The sequence below is a fragment of the Manis pentadactyla genome, chromosome 6 (genome assembly GCF_030020395.1).
Source record: "Manis pentadactyla isolate mManPen7 chromosome 6, mManPen7.hap1, whole genome shotgun sequence".
In the NCBI taxonomy this organism is placed as follows: domain Eukaryota; kingdom Metazoa; phylum Chordata; class Mammalia; order Pholidota; family Manidae; genus Manis; species Manis pentadactyla.
The window spans coordinates 28,560,296-28,579,875 of record NC_080024.1 but is presented as its reverse complement, the minus strand read 5'-3'; the positions used below and the strand labels follow the sequence as shown (position 1 = coordinate 28,579,875).

The 19,580-nt window shown below is 39.7% G+C and overlaps 1 protein-coding gene across 2 annotated transcripts; it reads right to left on the bottom strand.

Annotated features, from left to right (window-relative positions):
- Nucleotides 1-1,072: 1,072 nt before the first annotated feature.
- Nucleotides 1,073-18,581, bottom strand: C6H2orf80 (chromosome 6 C2orf80 homolog). Of its 2 annotated transcripts, XM_036920279.2 has the most exons (8): nucleotides 18,472-18,581; nucleotides 16,393-16,474; nucleotides 14,520-14,602; nucleotides 13,125-13,212; nucleotides 12,666-12,737; nucleotides 6,507-6,594; nucleotides 6,093-6,214; nucleotides 1,073-1,529 (listed from the first exon to the last, which is right to left on the bottom strand). In XM_036920279.2, exons 1-8 carry the CDS (start codon nucleotides 18,510-18,512, stop codon nucleotides 1,521-1,523), a joined length of 585 nt encoding a protein of 194 aa, XP_036776174.1. In that variant the 5' UTR covers nucleotides 18,513-18,581; the 3' UTR covers nucleotides 1,073-1,520. The 2 variants fall into 2 exon arrangements, with proteins under 2 accessions (XP_036776174.1, XP_057359621.1); XM_057503638.1 differs by lacking the exon at nucleotides 6,093-6,214.
- Between the last annotated feature and the right edge of the window lie 999 nt (nucleotides 18,582-19,580).

Here is a 19,580-nt window from a genome sequence, read left to right as displayed (position 1 = left end):
TCATGAGATGAAAAGATAAAATTACTTTGTAGATATATAACTTTGAGCTGCTGAGGAAATGCAGCAATTTTAGAAATTGGCGTATTTTGTCTTGAGATTAAACACTTCTCCTTGAGTTAAAAATATAAAAGAAATCTCCTGAGACTCTGTGAGCTATGCCAAGAGACACTACAGGAAAATATACAGGATCCTCCCATTCCCCTCTCTCCTGCCATCCATTGTGTAGTGGTGCTTTTTGTTTTCAAAACTAGCATCATGATTTGCCTGTTTACCCTCCCTGGAAGCATCACTATTTCATAGAGCCCAGGGGCCTACCTGTAGAGCTTTCTCCATTGCTGCCAATCTATTGATTTAGAAGCACCCCTCGGCTATGCAGAGGTAGGGGAGGACTCCAATCCCAACTCACGTTTGTCCTCAGTGGGTATGTAGAAAGAAGAACCAACTTTGTGGTTTATAACCCATGGAGGGGCTCTAAAAGGACATCCAGCCACAGTGAGCACAATGTCCACAGGGCCATGTGTGAAGTTCCTTAGGTGGCATGTAAAGCAAATGTTCAGATGTTAAAAGGAGAGACAGCAATAGCCACAAAGAAAAAGCCTTCCTCACAATGAACAGAATTAGACAAAAGAACACTGGGCAAAGTCCTGTGAGGCTAGGTAGTGTACCCAGGTCTAGGTATGCTGATAGACTCCTCTGTCTTCCACCCACTGCTGCAGGTCTACTGGTAAACCCCAGCTATAGCCACAGTTGGACTAGTGTGGAAGGGCCACATTGATCTCCCCTGCCACAATGCCACGTGGGAATACATGGCCATTTTCAGCAAAAGTCAACAAACACCTGTTTTTGCACATATTAAAGAAAACCGTTCTCCAGAAAGATGGCCCATTACAACCTTAAGAAAGGTATAATCTGTATTTACATTCATTTGGTCAGATTGCTACTACATGTTTGCAAGCTGAAGTATGTGCCTAATTAGCATTTTGGGAAATGCTGAAAGACAAGAACAATTTCTTTCCTGATAGTCATTATATTCTACCGAAAGAAAACCTGTACCCATTTAAAAAAATGCTTTATTGAAATGATTTTTATTTACTTATTTATTTAAATATTTCCATGTAAGAACACAGTAAAGGCACTCAGTGACAGATTAATTTTATTTTGTATCGAAATTTTGGAAAACTGCAGCCTTCTCCACTGCTCTGGGATATTCAGTGCTTACAATATGTTACAAAGGCTACCAACTCTGACAAAGTAACGCTCTCTGTCCTTGGAATTCTTCACCCAGCCGTCTTCCAGTCACAATGAAGTAACATAAAATGCACACTTTCTTTTCTAACCACAATATAGTCATACAATATAATCCTAAGAGAAGAAAGCTCAATATCCAAACAACATCAATGCACTTTGCATTAAAAGCTAACTGTAAAGAAAAATGTGCCAGCAAGAGTTGCAATTTTAAGATGTTTCTTTTCCTGTCCTAGAGCTTTTATTATGAACTCCCATGGTACAATTCCAAGTTTCTAAGTGACCTGCAGAATAAACAGATGATATTGACATCAACCACGTCAATTTAACACGGACACAGACATTAGCTTTCAATCTATACAGAGTTAGGGTCAAAGACCAGGTACTAACTTACTGACAAAATTGGATTAAAATACATGTAAGTACAAAAGATTTCCATGAAATTATGCTGAGACATTTGGAAATTGAGTTTCACTTCTCAACTAAATACAATATATGATCTCATGCTGGATCCTGCACAGAAGGAAGGAAAGTTTAAAAAAGGACATTATTGGGTCAGTTGACAAAGATTTGTGTATAGGTGGTAGATTAAAGTGTCAATGTTCAATTTTCTGAAGTTGATAACTATAACTTTGGTTTTTTAAGAGAATGATTTTGTTCTTAGCAAATACACACTGAAGTATGGGGTAAAGTGGTATGGTGGATGTAACTTCAGATGGCTTAGAAAAAACTGTGTATCTATGTACAGAGAGAAAGAGAGTGAGGGGGTGAGAGTAGGAGAGATAGACATACAGAGAGAAAATGATAAAGCTAATGGAAAAAATGTTAACAATTGGTAAATCTGAGAAAAAGGTACATGAGGGCTCTTTGAACTGTTCTTACAACTCTTCTCTAAACTATTTCCAAACAAAAATATAAATAATCAAAGTGTCCTTCTCTTGACTAATCATACCCGAAGCAAATCATTTCCTTGCCCCTGAGCTGTCGTGTATTGTACTTGCACATATTATTTTGAGTTTCTTATATATTGCTTTAAATTTAAACTTAATTGCCTTCTCTTCATTTCTGATAGAGGGGTGTTGAATTGTGCATCTGTTAGTGGAGTCATCTATTTCTCTCCTTTCAGTGCTATTAATTTTTCCTTCACACAGTTCAATGCTCTGTTGTTCAGTGCTCACGTGCTAAGGATTGTTATGTCTTCTTGGAGAACTGACCCCTTTAACATTGTGTAATGTCCTTCGTCAGCTCTGATGACTTCCTTTTCTGTGAAGTTAGCTCTGTCTGAAATTAGCATAGCTACTCTTTCTTTCTTTTGTAAGTACTAGCATGATTTAAGCTCCTCCATCCATTTACTTTTAATGAATGTCTCTTAATTTAATGTCTTTATATTTAAAGTGGGTATCTTGTAGACAACTATAATCAGGTCTTATTTTTTTTTATCTGCTCTGACAATTTTTGTCTTTATTTTTCTTCTTTATTATTTTATTATGAAACTTTTCATACAGAAAAGTTGAAAGAATTGTACAATGAAGACACATATGCACACAACCTGTATTCTGCAGTTAACAGTTTGCTCTACTTGCTTTAACGTACATCAGTGAATTCCTTTATTCCTCTCCCCATCCACCAGTCCATCTTTTTCTTTGATGGGTGCCCCCTGGAATTTTTAACTCTCAGAGTTGCTCTGCACAAAGGGTCTAGCAATTCGTCAGTTAAGGTTCAGGTTTCTCTCCTCTGGCACAGAATCCTCTGGCAGTTCCCACTTGTGCGTGCTTGCTCTGGTAAACCATAACTTCCTAAATTTGCCTTCTATCTTTCCGGGGGCAGTGGTTTGCCTGTGTCCTTCCCTGTCTTACAGATCCAAGAGAACATGTTGACTTTCCAGTTTGTTCAGCTTCTTACTTAAGACAGAGTATCAATTTCTAAGCTCCTTATGTGCAGGGCTGGAAGCCAGAATCCCTCAGATTGCCCCCGCTGTGTGTCTTATTCCCTTCCGTGATATTGTGGGTTCTTCAGGAGTGGTAATAATGGGAGCACTTGTATTATTGCTTGCTATGGTCCTGTCACTTTTCTAAGCTCTTCCATATATATTAACTCATTTAGTCCTTGTAACAACCTCATGAAGTGGTTAGTTATAATCCTCCTTTTATACATGAGAAGAGGAGAGAGATTCACTTAATGATTCATCCAAGTTATTAAAGTGGGAAAAAATTCAAATCTGGGCCATCTGGCTCTAAATCTCTAGTCTGCTACTTTTCAGCTCTTTGGTGTGGTCCTGTCTATTCCAACATCACTGTTTAGTAATGTGCCCAACTTTGACATTTTCCTAGGACATGGTGTTACTCACACCCTTTTCAACTTATAAATGAACTATGAATACCAATACAATATAAAAGAAATCTTTAAAACTGTGTCCCAGAATACCTGAGTTTTCAGAAAATAATTTCTCCTTTTCCCTTACTTTATGAAGAAATTCAGTGGTTGGAAAGAGAAATTTCTAAACAAGGCATTGTTTTATCTTGAGTTTAAATAAATTTTTCATCAGCTAAAAGACATGATACAATATCCATAAACCACAAAGGAAAAGACTAAGAAGCTCAAATATATAAAAAGAAAAACTTCCTTAGACAAAAACTGTGAAAGCATATTTTTCATACAATTAATAAAGTATTTGTTTCTTTAATTTTTGTTATTTCTAATGAATCAGTAAGACATATATGCATGTATGCAAATATTAAATATGTACATGTGTAGCAAATATTTGAATGTCACAAGGAATATTAACTGGTTATTTCTGAGGAACAAGACAGGGATGTGGGGAAGAGGGGATTCTCCTTTATTTTCACTTTACTTTTTTTGTATTGTCTGAAATTTTTACTATTAGCATGTATTACTGTTATAATTTGTAAACTAATTTTAAAAGTACATTATCCAGGAGTTGAAAAAGATGTCTAAAGTATACAAACAATAAAGCATTAAAAAAAACCATAGATATGTTTTCTGATGTTTGATTATCAACAGGGGCTTCTATGGAAGCAAAGGGATTCATCTCAAGACCTGGTCCTACTGAAAAATACACATTTATTCACTTGACAGTGCTGGGTTTACACACATTGGCTAACCTATAAAAATGGCTGGTCTCCAGAAAGGAGCCTCTCTATCAGTGTAGACAGGGCACAGCAGTTTGAGAGCGCTCACCTGTGAACCATTCACTTACTGTCAACTCACAAATGCACAATAATTACTGAATATCTACCGCCTATGAAACACTTTATATAGATGTGGGAAATACTAAGGAAATAAAGGATTTGCTGCCATCAAGAAGCCAACAATCTTCAATGGTTGTGGAATAAAAAATACAGGGAATGAAATTATATTTTCAAAATAACATACCAATGAGTCATCTTGAGAGCTGGATTTTCTGTACATAGTGAGCACAGATGAGCCCCACAGGGTTCATAAACCCCTGTTTCAGAGATCTATTTTATTGTGATTAAGGTGAAAGTCTAGATTATCAGTGTGTGTGTGTGTGTGTGTGCATGTGTATGTGTGTTATTTCTAGAGTTGTTACCGGCTTTTGATTTTCTGTTGTTTAGTTTCATTCTAAAGCTTGCCATCCCCAAGCCCATATTTTAAAAAAATAACCTCATCTTACTTCAAAAAGTTCTTTGGTAACAAAGATGGTTGTAGAAAAGCTATACCTTCAAATATCATTATAGTAATGCCTTTAAAAGAAAACTCAATATACTAAAAAATTCTCAGATATGCAATTGTTCTGTTACTAGTATAACACTTATCAGAACCCTGATGTGACAAAGAATTTAGGCGGTTCCTAAAGCATTAGCTATGATAAGGTTATATTTCTAATCAGTCAGTTGTTTGCCTCTTAAGCCTGAATAAATCCTGAGTCCTATGTGGCCTAGTATATTCAGAGATTCACATATAAAAATGCACAGTATAGCCAGCAAATCAAATAAAAAGGATTTGCAATTTTCACCTGTGTTCCTTGAAGCAAACCCAATTCATAATCCAGTATATCTTTTTTCAAAATTCCCTTTTCCCCTTCTGACCTTACAACCCTCCAGCTGAATCTGTCATTTAACAAAGCCCTAAAATATCCCAGACACCCAGCCTGTACCAATTTTCTGATTCTCTCTCCTCTGAGCTTTTATTATGTTGACCTATGTGCTCTCTCTGACTTCTTTTGAAATGTCCTTTTCAGTTTGCACATTACAGTTGAAAGCCCAGGTCTGGAAAGGCGAAGAACTCTCTTCCCTTTCCCCTTTTCTCCAGCTCTGTCCATCACTGACCATTCTGAGTTCTACAGTATAAACGAGTCAGAAATCATATGGACAGGGCAGGAGCCCCAGAGATGAAAAGCAGGCAGACATAAGATTTTCATTAGTGAGAAAGAGACAAGGAATGGGGACATTTAGAACACAGATATTAAAATAAATATCCTCCACACACTTATTTGAATCAAAGAATGATAGCTGATTAACTTGTGAACATCATTTCTCAAATGATAAAAGGTAATAATGGATACTATTTAGTTAGGGTTTACTCTGGGCCAAGCACTGCTCTAATCTCTTAAAATACATAATCTCAGTTATTCATCCCAACAACCTTAAGAGGTAGGCACCATTATTCTTTCCATTTTGCAGAAGAGGACATTAAGGCACAGAGAGGTTTAGTAGCTTCCCTGAAGTCACACAGCTGGTAAATAGCAGGTTGGAGATTCAAACCCAGAGCATCTGACTACTAGGTCCAGCCTTTCACTACAGTATAAGTGAAATACTCCCCAAACACCTGGTATCAGTTTGGTTTAGTCTGCATTTTAGACCTACTTTGTTCTTTGCCTGTGGGTCCAAAGACATATTTTTTGATGATTTCCATGCCGTGGCATTTGCTTCCCTTGTAGAACTACTGACGGCAGTTTTATTCATTGCTCCTCTTCTTAACTTGACACCTAGGACACATGTAGTAACCATATCTGTATATAAAACTTAAAAAAAATTAGTCCACCCACAGTTTTAGATCTTTCCCTTCAAAAGTGCTCTGCTCCCATCACCAAGGGATCTGAGAAATAAGACTTCCCTAAGTTTGGTAGTGGAGAAAATCAAGTCAAATACTCCTGTTTTTTTTTTAAATTCAACCAGACAGAGAAATCTTATTACCATAACTACTTAGACTGTACTTTGTGAATTTACCTCCTAGTTTTACTTAAGTGTCTCTAAGCAAATGGAAGTAAACAGGCTTACTCTGTTTGCGGGCATATTCTGCTGCTTTGGGTGCTGTTAACATGGCCAGCGGGTGCAAGGAGAGGTGGAAAGGGGGAGCTCGGGGAACCTGAAAGGAAAACATTCCAGCTTATAAAAGCTGCACACGCTTTGTGTTGTTAACACTTGCTAGTTATAGCGCTTGGCCTGTCCTTAGACATTACTAATGGTCTATGGATAAGGCTCTTGTTTCATTTGTCAGGCATGTTCACAACCTGCCTTTTGCTCTGGAGCTTGGTTCCCTTTGCCTACAAAGCCCTTTCACATGCTTTTGCTCTTCACATAATTCCCTTCACCTGAAATAGCCATTTCCTCTGTTTCTGTTACAGGTTCCTACTTTGCCTTTGAGATGAAACTCAAATTTGCCTTTTCTGGGAAACTTGTCCAGATGTCTCCCCACCTCCACTCTTCCACACTGGCACCCTCCGTCCCGACCCCAGGGTAGAATTACTGACACACTCATCTGTGAATTCAAAGTGTGCTGTCACACAGAACAATCCCGGTAAGTGATAGTGAGTTATAATCCCTGTCTGCTGCACTCTACTGGAAACTTCTCCAAGGTTAGGACTGTCTCTTCATTCATTCATTCATTAAGTTTTCAGTGAGTTATGGGCCAGGCCCTGTTTGAGGAGCTGTGGTTAGTAAGACAGACAAGGTTCCTGCCTTTCTGGGCAAAAAACGAACTGTTGGTCAACCAGGGGAATCATACGTTGTGATAAGCTTAATAAACTAAACAAGATGATGTGCTAGCAAGTTACTGGGCAGACACCACTTCAAACAGAAAGGACAGAGAAAGTCTGTGGCAAGAAGCAATGTTTTAGCTGAGAACTACAGGGTGAGCAGCTGCCAGCCATGAAACAGCTGGAGAGAGATATTCCAGGCAAACGGAACAAGACAGTCTTCTTGAAAGAGGCTTGTGCTTACCAGACACAGTAAGGAAGACAGTGTGGCTAGGGCATAATGAGAAAGGGGAAAATTGTAGATGAAGCTGAAGAGGAGGCAGGACCCAGACCCACTTGGGTCCTTGTTGACCGTGGTACAGAGCTGTACATTTTATTGATTCCAGGATACAATGGAAGCAACTGAAATAGTTTTAAGCAGTAGTGAGACAAGGTCTGATTTATGTTTTAAAAAAGAGTACTTGGGTTGCTATTTCAAAAGTGAATGGGAGTATGGAAGCAGAGAGGCCTGTCAGCTGATGTGACCTTTCTCCAGTGCCTTAGAGAGTACCTAGCACATAGTAGGCCCTCAAGTGTTATTGACTAGTTGAATAACTACCAGTCGAATCGAGGCAATAATGGTTAACAGCATGGACTTTAGTGTCAAACTGGCTGTACCATCTATAAGATATGTGATCTTGGGCATGTCATTTAACTTCTCTGTGCCTGTTTCTTCATGTGATACCAGAATAGTTACCACAATAGTTACCATAATAATACTGGTAGTTACCCTTCAGGGTTATGGTAGGAATTAACACACAAACTCTTTCAGTGTGTACCAAGAGACACATAAAATAATCCAAATGTCTAAAACAGAAGACTATATATATAAATTGTGGTATATTTCTCCATATGCAGTGAAAATAGACTATAGCCACATGCAACAACATGGGTGAATTTCTGCAACATAATGTTGAGTGAAAAAAGAAAGCCCTAGAATAATACATTTGTTTCACTTCATTTATATATATTGCTTTTATTTCATTTATATAAAATTCAAAGAGCATGCAAAACCAAGCAACATATTGATTAAAGATGCATATGTGACAAAACCATAAAGAAACGAGTGAATGATAAACACATAATTCAATATAGTGCAAATCTGGGGCAAAAGGAAAGATATGGGGGCTGGAGAGGACAGAGAAAGAGCTTCCAAACTGATAACAGTGCTCCATTTCATATCCTTGGTGAACTTTTCTGTTTGCTTGGTCTTTATACTTTAAACATATATAGTAAGTACTTATATGGACATAATTGATATTGCGAACATGTTTTTAATCCCTCATCATAAAGATCTGTCACTACTGAGCTTTTGTTTAAACATAGGTCTTTCCTTTTATCATGAACATAGGTCTTTCCTTTTATCATGAAAACATTTTTTCATTGCTGTGGAATTCAGGCTAAGTCAGCATCTTTCAAGAAAGGAAGCCACTCGGCAGGTTGTTGGAGCCAAGTGCCGGAGGCTGGGGCTGCAGAGGCTGAGAGGGTGGAAGATGGGCCTACTGCAGAGAGAGCTGGCTGCTCTCAGTGGACTCCCATGAACGGTAGGATTGGGGCTGGCCACCCTGCGGGTGGGGGTGGGGGTTTGGAAATAATAACCTAACGCTGAAGCCTCCTCCTGTGCCAGCATCACACACTTGATAGTTCCACGGATGCTCAGAACAACCCAGTATCATCAGTTAAATATAATCAAGCCTGTTTACACGTAGGAAACTTGAGAATCAGAGAAGTTTAACCTATCCAAGGCCACACAGGTAGTGAGTGATAGCTGGGACTGGACACCTGTCTGTTTGCCTCTGAAGAGCATGCTTTGGACTTTGGGTGCAAGTTTGGATGGAGTCAAAGGACGGGAAGTTAGACGCTGGAGTGCAGCTCCAGAAGAGAGAAGGAAAGCAGGGCTTCTGGGGTTGTCTAGTCACCCCCTCTTGTCTTCTGTTATACTAAGTTTTACTCTCTCTGCCTCCCATTCCTTTTTCCCTGGTTCTCTGTCAAATGGAGATGAAGAATATTTTTATTTCTTGCTTTCTTTGTTGAAGGAAGGTTTATGCTTTTTCTTCAGTTTCAAATTCAGTAGTACATTTTATCTCTATCTGGAGCTAATTGTAAATAACCTTCCCTTGTGTGAAGTCCTTAGTTGAATTTTTTTCTATAGGTCCAAGGTCCTCTGCAGAAAAACGGCTCCCTATCAAGAGTAGAACCTGAGGCTAATAGAATCGAACAGCACTGGGCCCATGATGCTTTTCTGTCACCAGGTGGCAGCAAATAGTCCTGCAGAAAGCCATGAAGCCAATGCACACAGTGCCCACAGTGTATCATGTGGCCAGGTCTTGTGGCCAGAGATTCTATATAACCTGATTAATATTCAACAGGGCTCTAAACTCTCCCTTGGGAAGAATTTTAGCTGTTGCTTAGGAGACATTTTATCCAAAGGAATCCAGGGTCATTCAGATACAAGCAGCAATTAGAGAAGAACCTTTGTCAGTAACAGTTTTTTTTTTTTTCACCCCATCTCTGCCTTAATTTCCTCTTCTATGAATTGGGCCTAATAAAAGTATTTAGTACAAAGATTTATTGTAAAGAATTGAATACTTTAATATATGTAAAGTGCTCAGATTGGTGCCAGGCATAAAGTAAGTGCCAAATACGTCAGCTATCAATATTATAACTATAATTGAGTAACAGTTTTTTTTGAACAACCCCATCTCCTAGTAAAAACTTTTTGAAATTATGTTAAACCCCGGAAGACTGTTTTGAAATAGCTCTTAGAATTTAATCTTTGAAATGCTACATTTCCATTGAGAGGTCCTGCTAATCCCTGATTTGAGATGTGGAGGAGGTCCCTGAGCACAGCTGATGTATAACCACCAGAGAAACGCTGGAGCTCAGGCTTGAGGCAAGGAGCTGGTGAGGCCCAAGGAGCTGCGGATATGAGGCTCATATCCGCAGCTCAAATCCTATCATACCCTTTGTGATAGTTCCTTGTCCAAAATAAGCAGTTTACACTGTGTTAATCACATGGATACTTGATGAGCGATTTGATTTTTAGAGCTGTAGTTCTCAGCCGCTCATGGTTTTGCCACTTAGGGGACATTTGGCAAAGTCCAGAGATGTTTTTGGCTGTCACTACTCAGGGGGAAGCTATTGATATCTACTGGGTAGAGGCCATTAGAGGCTGCTAAACATCCCAAAAGGCACAGCACCCAACTCCACCCCCTACACCCAGAACAAAGAATTATCTGGTCCAAAATGCTGAAAACCCTGATTTAGAGGAACAGAAGAAATCAGATACTAAGCCCCCAAGTATCAGAACCTTAACTGTAGCTGTTGTTTTGAGGTTACTGTGTGTCAAGTACTAAGGGCTTTAGTGATACTAACTCACCTCATTTCCCATGACAACCCCATCTTATGATCCCTGTTTTTACAAATGAAATTGAGGCTGGCAGAGCTTAGAAGACTTGCCCAGGATTTCTCTGCTTGTAGCTGGTAGCATCCCAGCTTTAGAATCCTCATGCTTGGCCCTTACACAAACTGCCTTTCCCATTTATGGATCAATAAATGCTCTGACATGCATATCCTGTAAAAATAAACAGACACAGGCCTTTGAAGGAAAGCCTCCTCCGTGAGGATATTATCTATTTCCCTCCCGAGCTATTCATTACGTAGTCTATGTGCACATCTCAGTTTTTTGTTACTGATTAAGAGGACAGAGACTGTGTATAGCTGAACAGACAAGGTGCTGAATAAAAGCTCTTTAAGGAGTAAGTGAAAGACTGGATGGATAGATAGAGATTGGCCAGCCCACCTCGAAACAGCACAACATCCTGTTCTGGCCCTTGTAAATGAGACTGCTTTATCCGGGCTACTCGGACACCCATGTTTGCTAACCTTCTTGATTCACGCCCTCCACGGTGTGATTGCGTTTATTCGCTCTCTGGCCACACGAGAGTTGATACCAACCAGCCAGATATGCTGGATGACTGGCCTAGACCTCCCCCAGGCATCAGAAAATGAGGGTGAGAAAACACAGTGTCCGAAGCAGTTATTGTCTAGGCTCAGAGATTAATGCATACGTGAAGGAGGAGAAGAAGGCAGCCTGGGAGGGAAGAAGCTGCTGAAAAAAACAAGCAAGAAGGAGGCGGCAGGGTTTGCTTGGCTCTCTAAGAAGCCGAAGGAGCTGGGCTTTCTTTAAAAGCCAAGAATGGCTTGGTCTCTGAGGAACACTGGGTGGCTAACATCTCAACCGAGGGAGAATGTCAGCTCCAATGCAAGATGTAAGATCCACAGGAAAGGTAACCTTACCGGACTTGCTCACCATTATAATCCCTTCACCTACAACTATATTGAATGAATGAATGAAGCTGAAACTAGAGTGATCAGAGAGAAGATGCTGATTTCCTCTATGATCAAGGGACCTCGAGTCTTAGGACTAGAATCAACTTGCACATAGATTAGGGTGATGGAATAGTCAGATTCAAAGTTACAAGACTTCCTAGTAACTGCTTGACTTCTCTTAACTTTATATGACTCCCTGTTCCCAGTATGGTCTACAGATAGGAGAAGGGAGGCAGACATTCCTGCGGCCATGACCCTGCCCCCACCCTGGCCTCCCCCCAAATCCTAGTGGGGACATCGAAATTGACAGGGTGAGCAGAAGGCCTGGTGTGGGGGTGTGGGTTCTCCCTGCTGCCCTCCCTGCACACCCCTCCTGCCTCTTCTTCCCTTTCCTCTGCCCTCTTCTGAAGGCATCTAAAGATAAAGGGATCTGTGGTTCACCTCTAAACAGCAGCCCATACTTAAATGCTTGCTAAATGTTCATACATCCATAAGTGGCAAACTGAACTGTCTATAAAAAAGCATTGAGGATATTCATTTATTTTTTTAGATCAGTATATGGAAGTACAAAGAGGACAAGAGACCTAGGGCTCTGTAGAAGTGGAGTCAGAACTCAGTCCCAGGTGTCTGGACTCCTGAGAGGTCCTGCTTCTACTGTAGTGATTTCAAAGGAGTCTCATGGGAAGGAGAATTGTGGCCACAGTATAGGACACAATTTATCACGAGAAAGTACCTTGTAAATCTTGTCTAGTTCTAGATATTATGGTCCATGATACAAGAGGAGAACTTGGTCTTAGCAGATCTACATCACAAAAAGTGTACAGGAGGAAGTCTGCTCATCAGAGACAGAACCTGGACTCTAAGCCTGGTGCTCTGTCTGCTGCCACCACTCAGCCTTTACATGAAATACATTTGTTATTACTAACACAGTCCTCCATGTAAGAAAAGCATTTTACAAACATTTATTATCTGAGCTTTGTATATTTTGTTACAAAACTGTTATTACTTGCCTGAGAATACATTAAAATTTATAAAATAGAGAAATTCTCTCTAAAAGTGTCTTATATTGATAGTCTCAGGTCACCCTTACCTTGGTTTTCCCCGAACTGGCAGAAGAATCAGCCCCATAAATTTTAAAGACTTCTTCAATTGGGATACTGTTCTGTTGAACAACAACAAATGTATTATCATTTCATGGCTTTTCTTTTATTACAAAACAAAACTATTTTAGCTCCAGCATGTGTAGTACCATGCCTGGATAGCATGGACACTAAATAAATAACTTCTGAATAAATAGATTAATCACAGTGTCCAGCATCCGATTATTTATGTCTTTCAGTCTGTTTTTTTTGCCTTTTAAATAAATTCTCTCAGAATACAATAAAGAAGTCAGTCTTTTTATTGTATAGTAAAAATGAAACATTTAATACTAGTAAATCTGAAACATTTAGAAACAATGGTTGGAAAATAAAATAAATATGCATTCATATAAAAATGCATTTGGTAAATGTAAAATCCCCATGTATGTAAATAATGTTCTTTTTCTTACCATTAAGATTCCAGCATAAGATGATAAAATCATAGCTTCTCTTTCTCTATGGTTTGGATATGTGGGTCGGCTACGAAATGGCATTTTCCTAAGGGGAATAGGAATAATTAAGAGTGGAGGGTTTATTCTTGTTCTTGCTGACACATTAAGGTTGTGATAACCATCCATAGGTATCTCCAGTGGCTGTGTGCTCTGCACTTATTTACAAATTGACGTGATTAAGCCACCATCAGTAAAGGATACACTGTAAATTTTGAATCTTCCAGTAGTGGTAATGAATTTTACCCTCACTTATCCATGTTTTCAGAGCTACCAAACACTGGCAGACTGGCCACTGTGGTGGGGAATTACAGCTTTGCCAGCCCATATCCTTTCCCCTACTTGTGGCAATTTGCTTGAAGGGAATGGCCTTACCCCACTGTAAGTATGTGAGACTGGGGGGGCCAACAACTCCCCTAGATTCCAAGGACGGGACCCACACTGTGGAGTAAGCTAGCCAACATATTCCACACCTGCTCCACCCCCACGCAAGTCAGAGCAAACAGAGCCACTGAGATGCAATTCTGTGATTTTTTTTTTTAATCCATTCTTCCCTGGAACGAATGTTCTGATAAATTGGACTGAAAGTAAGAATTATATCCACCCAGAGGAAACTCCCAAGAGGCAAATCCTGATGACATGGTTTGGGTTATGAATTAGGCCATGGGTAATGCCCGTCAGAGGTAATAAATTCCTCCTTCCACTTTTTTTTTTTTTTTTTGCTTAATTCTGTTCAAACTGGATTTTCTGCTTGTTACAACTAAACCCTAAATGATACAACCCTCCAGGACAAGGCGTATGTTCTAAGCAATGAACAAAAAAATAACTGGACTCTGGAATAAGCTATTCAATCCTGACTTCATTAGTTTCATGTTCTTACCAACTGAGTGAACCTGCCTGGGGCACATGGCAGAAAACGCCAGTAATCCTGGAAGGAGTCAAACAGCTGCCATTGCAACAGCTCAGCTCAGGCACACATCTGGTTAAATGCTGAAGAAATTGTATTTGATAGTTCTTAGGAAAAAATTGCAGTCTTTATCCACAGAAAGCACCATTTTAGAAATCGTGGCATGTATGCAATAAAACACTCTCGTATGTCTAAGGCTGAACGTCCTGTGCAAGGAAGATCTTTATCTGACAGAAGTCAATAAGTAGAGATGCAGAATATGTAAATACATATATGACTTCCCTGAGCTGACAGCTGTGGGGTTTTTCACGCCTCTAGTTGGAGGGGAATACTCACCTGCAGTGTTTTTTAATCAGAGTGACTCACATCAGAAGATGCCAGATAGAACTTTCTCTACCATTACAGTTATACACTTAAAAAAGAGAGAGAAAAATACTGTTTCAACTTACACTTCCTCCCAGTCCAGCCAAGTTAAGTCTTCTGAATGATCCAGCCATTGCAAAGCAACACTGATGGCCAAGTCACAGTGCGCCTGGAAGCAGGAAGCACAGACAGCAAGGGGACGGGCTTAGACACTGGCTGTACTCATATCCAAGACAATGGCCCTGCTAAGCCTATTTTATTATTGTGTCATGTCCACAATACTGAGGAGCATTAGCTACAACTGGTAACCTGATGCTCAGACAGAGATATTTAGGGATCTGCAGGCATTTAACTCCCACTAGAGCAGTTTTTAAAGTTTAGGTGGACTGAGAAAGAAAGGACAAATTCTTCTTGGAAAGATTACTAAACTGTGAATCAGGGAATCTAGGTTCCAATCTAGACATTGCCCGCAACTTATGGTATATCCTTGGGTGAGCAATTAATGTTCTCAGGGCCTCAGTTCCTTTCAATTTTAAAATAGAAAAAGGTGAAGGTAGGGGAAGAGGACCTCAGAGAACCATTTCCAATCCTGTGAGCAGAACATCAGAAATGTTCTCCCAAGGGCACTGAAGACATGGCAGGTCTGCCTGGGGTGTTAAGGGAATCCTGGGAGGCGTCAGAGAGGAGACCTTGGTGTAGCTGAGCCTTGAAGGATGAGGAGAATGTCTGTAGGTGGAGAAGGTCATCCCAGGGGAGGGGCAGCATGAGCAAGGGGGATCTGATTAAGGGACTTGCTGAGAGTCTCATATACTGTGAAAAACAGATTGCAATGTTCATTCCCATCCTACTGGTCACCTTTTCATGGTAATTTCTGAGCATATTCACCATTTTCCTATCAAAATATTTCTTCTCTTCTTCCCATCCCGCCCCCCCCCCCCAGAAATGGAAGGTTTGTTTTGTTTTTGTGTTTTTAGATGGGTTTTAAGGTTTGATGTAGCTCTAAGATGTTCTAAACAACATAATTATTTCTTTCAGGGACTATACCAAACTGAAAAGCAAACCAAAAAGAGAGAGAGAGAGAAAATGGACCATGATCAATTGTTGAAACCTAATACAAGGGCTGATGCTGGACCAGAAACATCAACGTCACCTGTTGGCTCATTAGAAATGCAAATTTCCGGCCCCACCCAGACCTCCTGAATCAAAACGACCTTGCAATAAGACCTCATTAAAGTTTGAGAAGCACTTATCTAATCGATTTAATTTCTCCACTTAGTATGTGCACAGGGCAAAAACACCTTAGAACGCCAAGGCTTAACTGCTTATTCAGCTCCAGGGAAGGCAGGCAGGGAGAGTGGGAGCCGGAGGGAGAAATCCTTTCTTCCTTATTAGTGCAAGAATAGCAAATTAACAAGCACACAAAAGCTGAGAGTTTACTAATTTCTTTTAAATCAGAATTTTACTCAATTTCTCCCATAATTTGTGTGAAGTGAACTTTTATCACATAGCATGAATCTGAGTTTCAACATAGATAGTAACAAAAGATTTTAGGATTATTCAATTCTTTGGTTCGATCCATTAATGCAAATGGTTAAAAACACTGTATTTGAGATCTACATGATAGGTAATTTTGTCAAAAAAATGTTTAACACCATGTATGTGACATCTAACTGTGTCTTCATTTTGCTATCTAATCTTTTCTTTTCTAAAAGCAAATAGCAAATGTCTCAAGACTGTTGTTTTCTCACTCCTTTTGCTTTCAGTTTCATGAGTTGAAAAGACCATATGAGCAATCCTAGGATGAGAAGCTGCAGAAAGGGATGTTCCAGGGGTGGGATTGGGGTGAGGGGGAGGGTCAAGGTTAACCTTGTTGATTGTAGCTATACATTAGATCTTTGTTCTGTCCCCTTAATACACAAATAACACAAATGTGACTTGCATCAGCATGCCTTTATTTACCATATCATCTAGAAAGGTGAGGTGCCTTCTTCCTTTTGGGTCAAATTCATTTTCCCGAAGTCTGATGCCAATATAATCTCCCCTTAAAAGCAAGAGAGCAGCATTGAACCATTGGGAATGACATGGGAGCTCAATCTGCAGAAGAGGGTTTCTTCCCAATCCCTCCCGCCTCCACCAAAACACAAGAGAAGTCAATAGTGGCTCTAGTAGCTGAGTTAATAACTTCATTTTGACTTAAACGGCAAGTCTGCAGGTTTAAAATGTCTAACCTTAAGACACATGTGCACATATAAATACAAAGACCCTTAGGAGAATTTATGCATAAAAACATAGTAATTCTACTTTGGTGTATCCTATTAGATCCTTTTCTAAAGTGACTTTTAAAATGATTACCTTAAGTCACATTTATCTAAAAATTAAGCTCACATAGTAGGAACATATTGTATAGGAAAGCAGAATGTATAGGATATAGATTCTTTTACAGGAAAACAGAGTATGACACATTCCCACACACATTAAAACTTACAAAACCGAAAGGATTGAGACCCTCTGTCTAAAGATTTCCATGCTGCCCATGTTAAACTCAGGTAGGATGTTCAAAGTTGAAAATTTCCAGATATATGATATTCCATACAGATGTATTCTTTTTCCCTAAGTCTTTTTTCCCATTTAAATGCAAAGACCCTTAGGAGGATTTATGCATAAAAACATAGTAATTCCACTTTAGTGTATCCTATCAGATCCTTTTCTAACAGTGACTTTTAATAAGGGGAGGGTAGAATAAGGCTCCTGGGAGGAGAACAGAAAAGGTGGCTACCCTGGAAAAGTTAAGGCAAGGGACTGGGTGCAGAAAAAAGGACTCTAGGGTCTCTAAGGTCCACCTCTGCATATCTCTCAATTTTATGTAAAGCCAGTTCTGATTGTCCAGGTCTTTACTACACAGTTTGGGCAAGTGACTGTGTTGGGCATAAGTTTGTTTCTGAAGTCTAAAAGTTCTTCTGAATCAGTAAGCCTAGATTGATAAAAAGTCTCAAATTTTTGCTTTATAATTCCACGGTACCTTACTTAAAGCAGCTTAATTATATGCTTTGGATATAAAATTATATTTATATCAGTTTTGAAATTCCAGTTCTATGTGAAAGGACTGGTATTCCTGATTACAGTTTGTTTTTTTATTATGTCAACTTCCAGACATGTGAATTCATACATGGTTTATTCTAGCATCTCTTAAGGACTTGTTAAAGATAATCATCTTAGTAGGCAGAGGAAGGACATTTAATGGGAGTTGTGATAAGGTCTTTGATGAAAAGGGTATTATTGTGTTCCCAAAATACATATGAAATAGAACATAACCTTTTTTTCCCTTTTACACAAGAGTTAATTTGTGAAACATTTCCCTTTTGTTGTGTCTTCGTATGGCCTCTTTATCAATCAAAACCAAATGCCCAACGTGGGGCCCGAACTCCCCACCCTGAGATTAAGAGCCTCATGCACTGCCACCTTAGCTCGCTGGGTGAAGGCTGCTTTTTCCTTTTTGTATGGTCTGATTTTCATCAACCTCTTCAAAAAAAAGATACCACATGAGGAAATTCTTTCATGGGAAAACTTGATGTTTTCTTTGTTTTTTTAAAAAATAGTTCAGATGGCAAGAAAAAAGGAAGTGAATTATTTAGACAATAAGACTGACAATAAAAGAGGCAGAGGCTGCAATTTAAATGCTGGGCCCTTGGATACATTTTTCAGAAATCTTTCCCTATACCTTTTACCAGCAAGGCCCTTTCAAAGGCACAACCTACCCAGCACAGGCTGTCAGGGCTATGGGCTCAGCTCTAAGGTTCTAGAAGGAGGATGCCTCAGATGTGCATGCTGCTACCAGAAATATCCTCCCAAGAAATTCAGCCTCTTGCCTTGTACCACAGGTGAAGACTCTCGGGCAGGAGACAGAGGCCAGATCATCTGGCTTCCTCCTATAGCACAGGGATAGATTCTTTTTTACCCCCTGCCAATATCCAGACCATCTAGACATAAAATCCACTAAGGGCAAAATAATAAATGAAAGCTATTCTCAATCATACTTACAGCAGCTTTTTCATTTCCTTCTTTAGGAGCCTTCTTTCCATAATTAAAGGCTTATGCAGCTGAGCAGGTATCTGTAGCTTTCACTGCACCTGATAATGCTTTGGGACGACCCAGCCTTTCTGAGCCTATAAGCTACAGCAGCAAATCAGAAAGAGAATCTGTTAGGGATGCTATCACTCCAAATACCAGTCATGGAATCCTAAGCTCTGGAAGGGATCCGAGAGTATGCAGAGCTTAAGCCCATTGTACAGGAGGTTCCAGGTCAGAAAGCCATCCACAGGCCAGTGCACTGTACCTTGAGTTTATCTGACCCCTCTTCTTCCTTCCAAGTTTTTCCAACATTCATCATTACTTTCTCTTGCAAGTAAAACCTTTTGAGAATAAACTAGCAAATAAAATAGACATGGCTCATGTAATAGTGGATGAGACTATCTGGGCAGGACCATCCAAACATGGGTGGCTAGTGATCTGAATATGTTTCAGTTCTGTACACTTTCAATATAGTGACTCCTAGTGAAACCACCCTAGTATAATGGCTCATAATGGAGTTCTCTATAGAAGCCACATACAACTTCCTATATCCAAGAGGTCCTTGAAAGAGCATGTGGTCAAGGCAAATGTGAGGCCACGATAGAAGCCAAAAACTGGAGTTCAGCTGAGGGGGTCAAAAGGGATCTGAAGTCACAAAAAGAAGTTTATAAAAAAAAATTATCACTATGAATGGGGTATCCAGGGAGAGGTGTAAATGAGATATAGCTGATAATATTTGCAATGTTTGATTTCTTAAAAAGGTTTAAAGCAAATTGGGATGGTTAATTTTACGTGTCACCTTGGCTGGGCCATTGTGTCCAAATATTTGGTCAAACAATTTTCTGGATGTTTCTGTGAAAGTGTTTTTTTTGGATGAGATTAACATACAAATCACTGGACTTGGAATAAAGCAGATCACCTGCCATTGTGTGGGTGGGCCTCATCCAATCAGTGGAAAGCCTGAACAGAACAAAGATTGATTTCTCCCAAGCAAGAAGAAATTCTGCCAGGAGAATGCCTTTGAACTTCAACTGCAACTCTTCCCTGAGTCCCCAGCCTGCCAGCCTATTCCTTCAGAT

What these genes read in the sequence shown, in the direction of transcription:
- C6H2orf80 (XM_036920279.2), bottom strand. Translation starts at nt 18,512, where the DNA reads ATGGAAAGAAGGCTCCTAAAGAAGGAAATGAAAAAGCTGCT. An exon ending in AAGGAAATGAAAAAGCTGCT is followed by an intron (nt 16,475 to 18,471) that starts GTAAGTATGATT and finishes CTTGCTTTTAAG; the next exon opens with GGGAGATTATATTGGCATCA. An exon ending in CTTATGCTGGAATCTTAATG is followed by an intron (nt 12,738 to 13,124) that starts GTAAGAAAAAGA and finishes GTTGTTCAACAG; the next exon opens with AACAGTATCCCAATTGAAGA.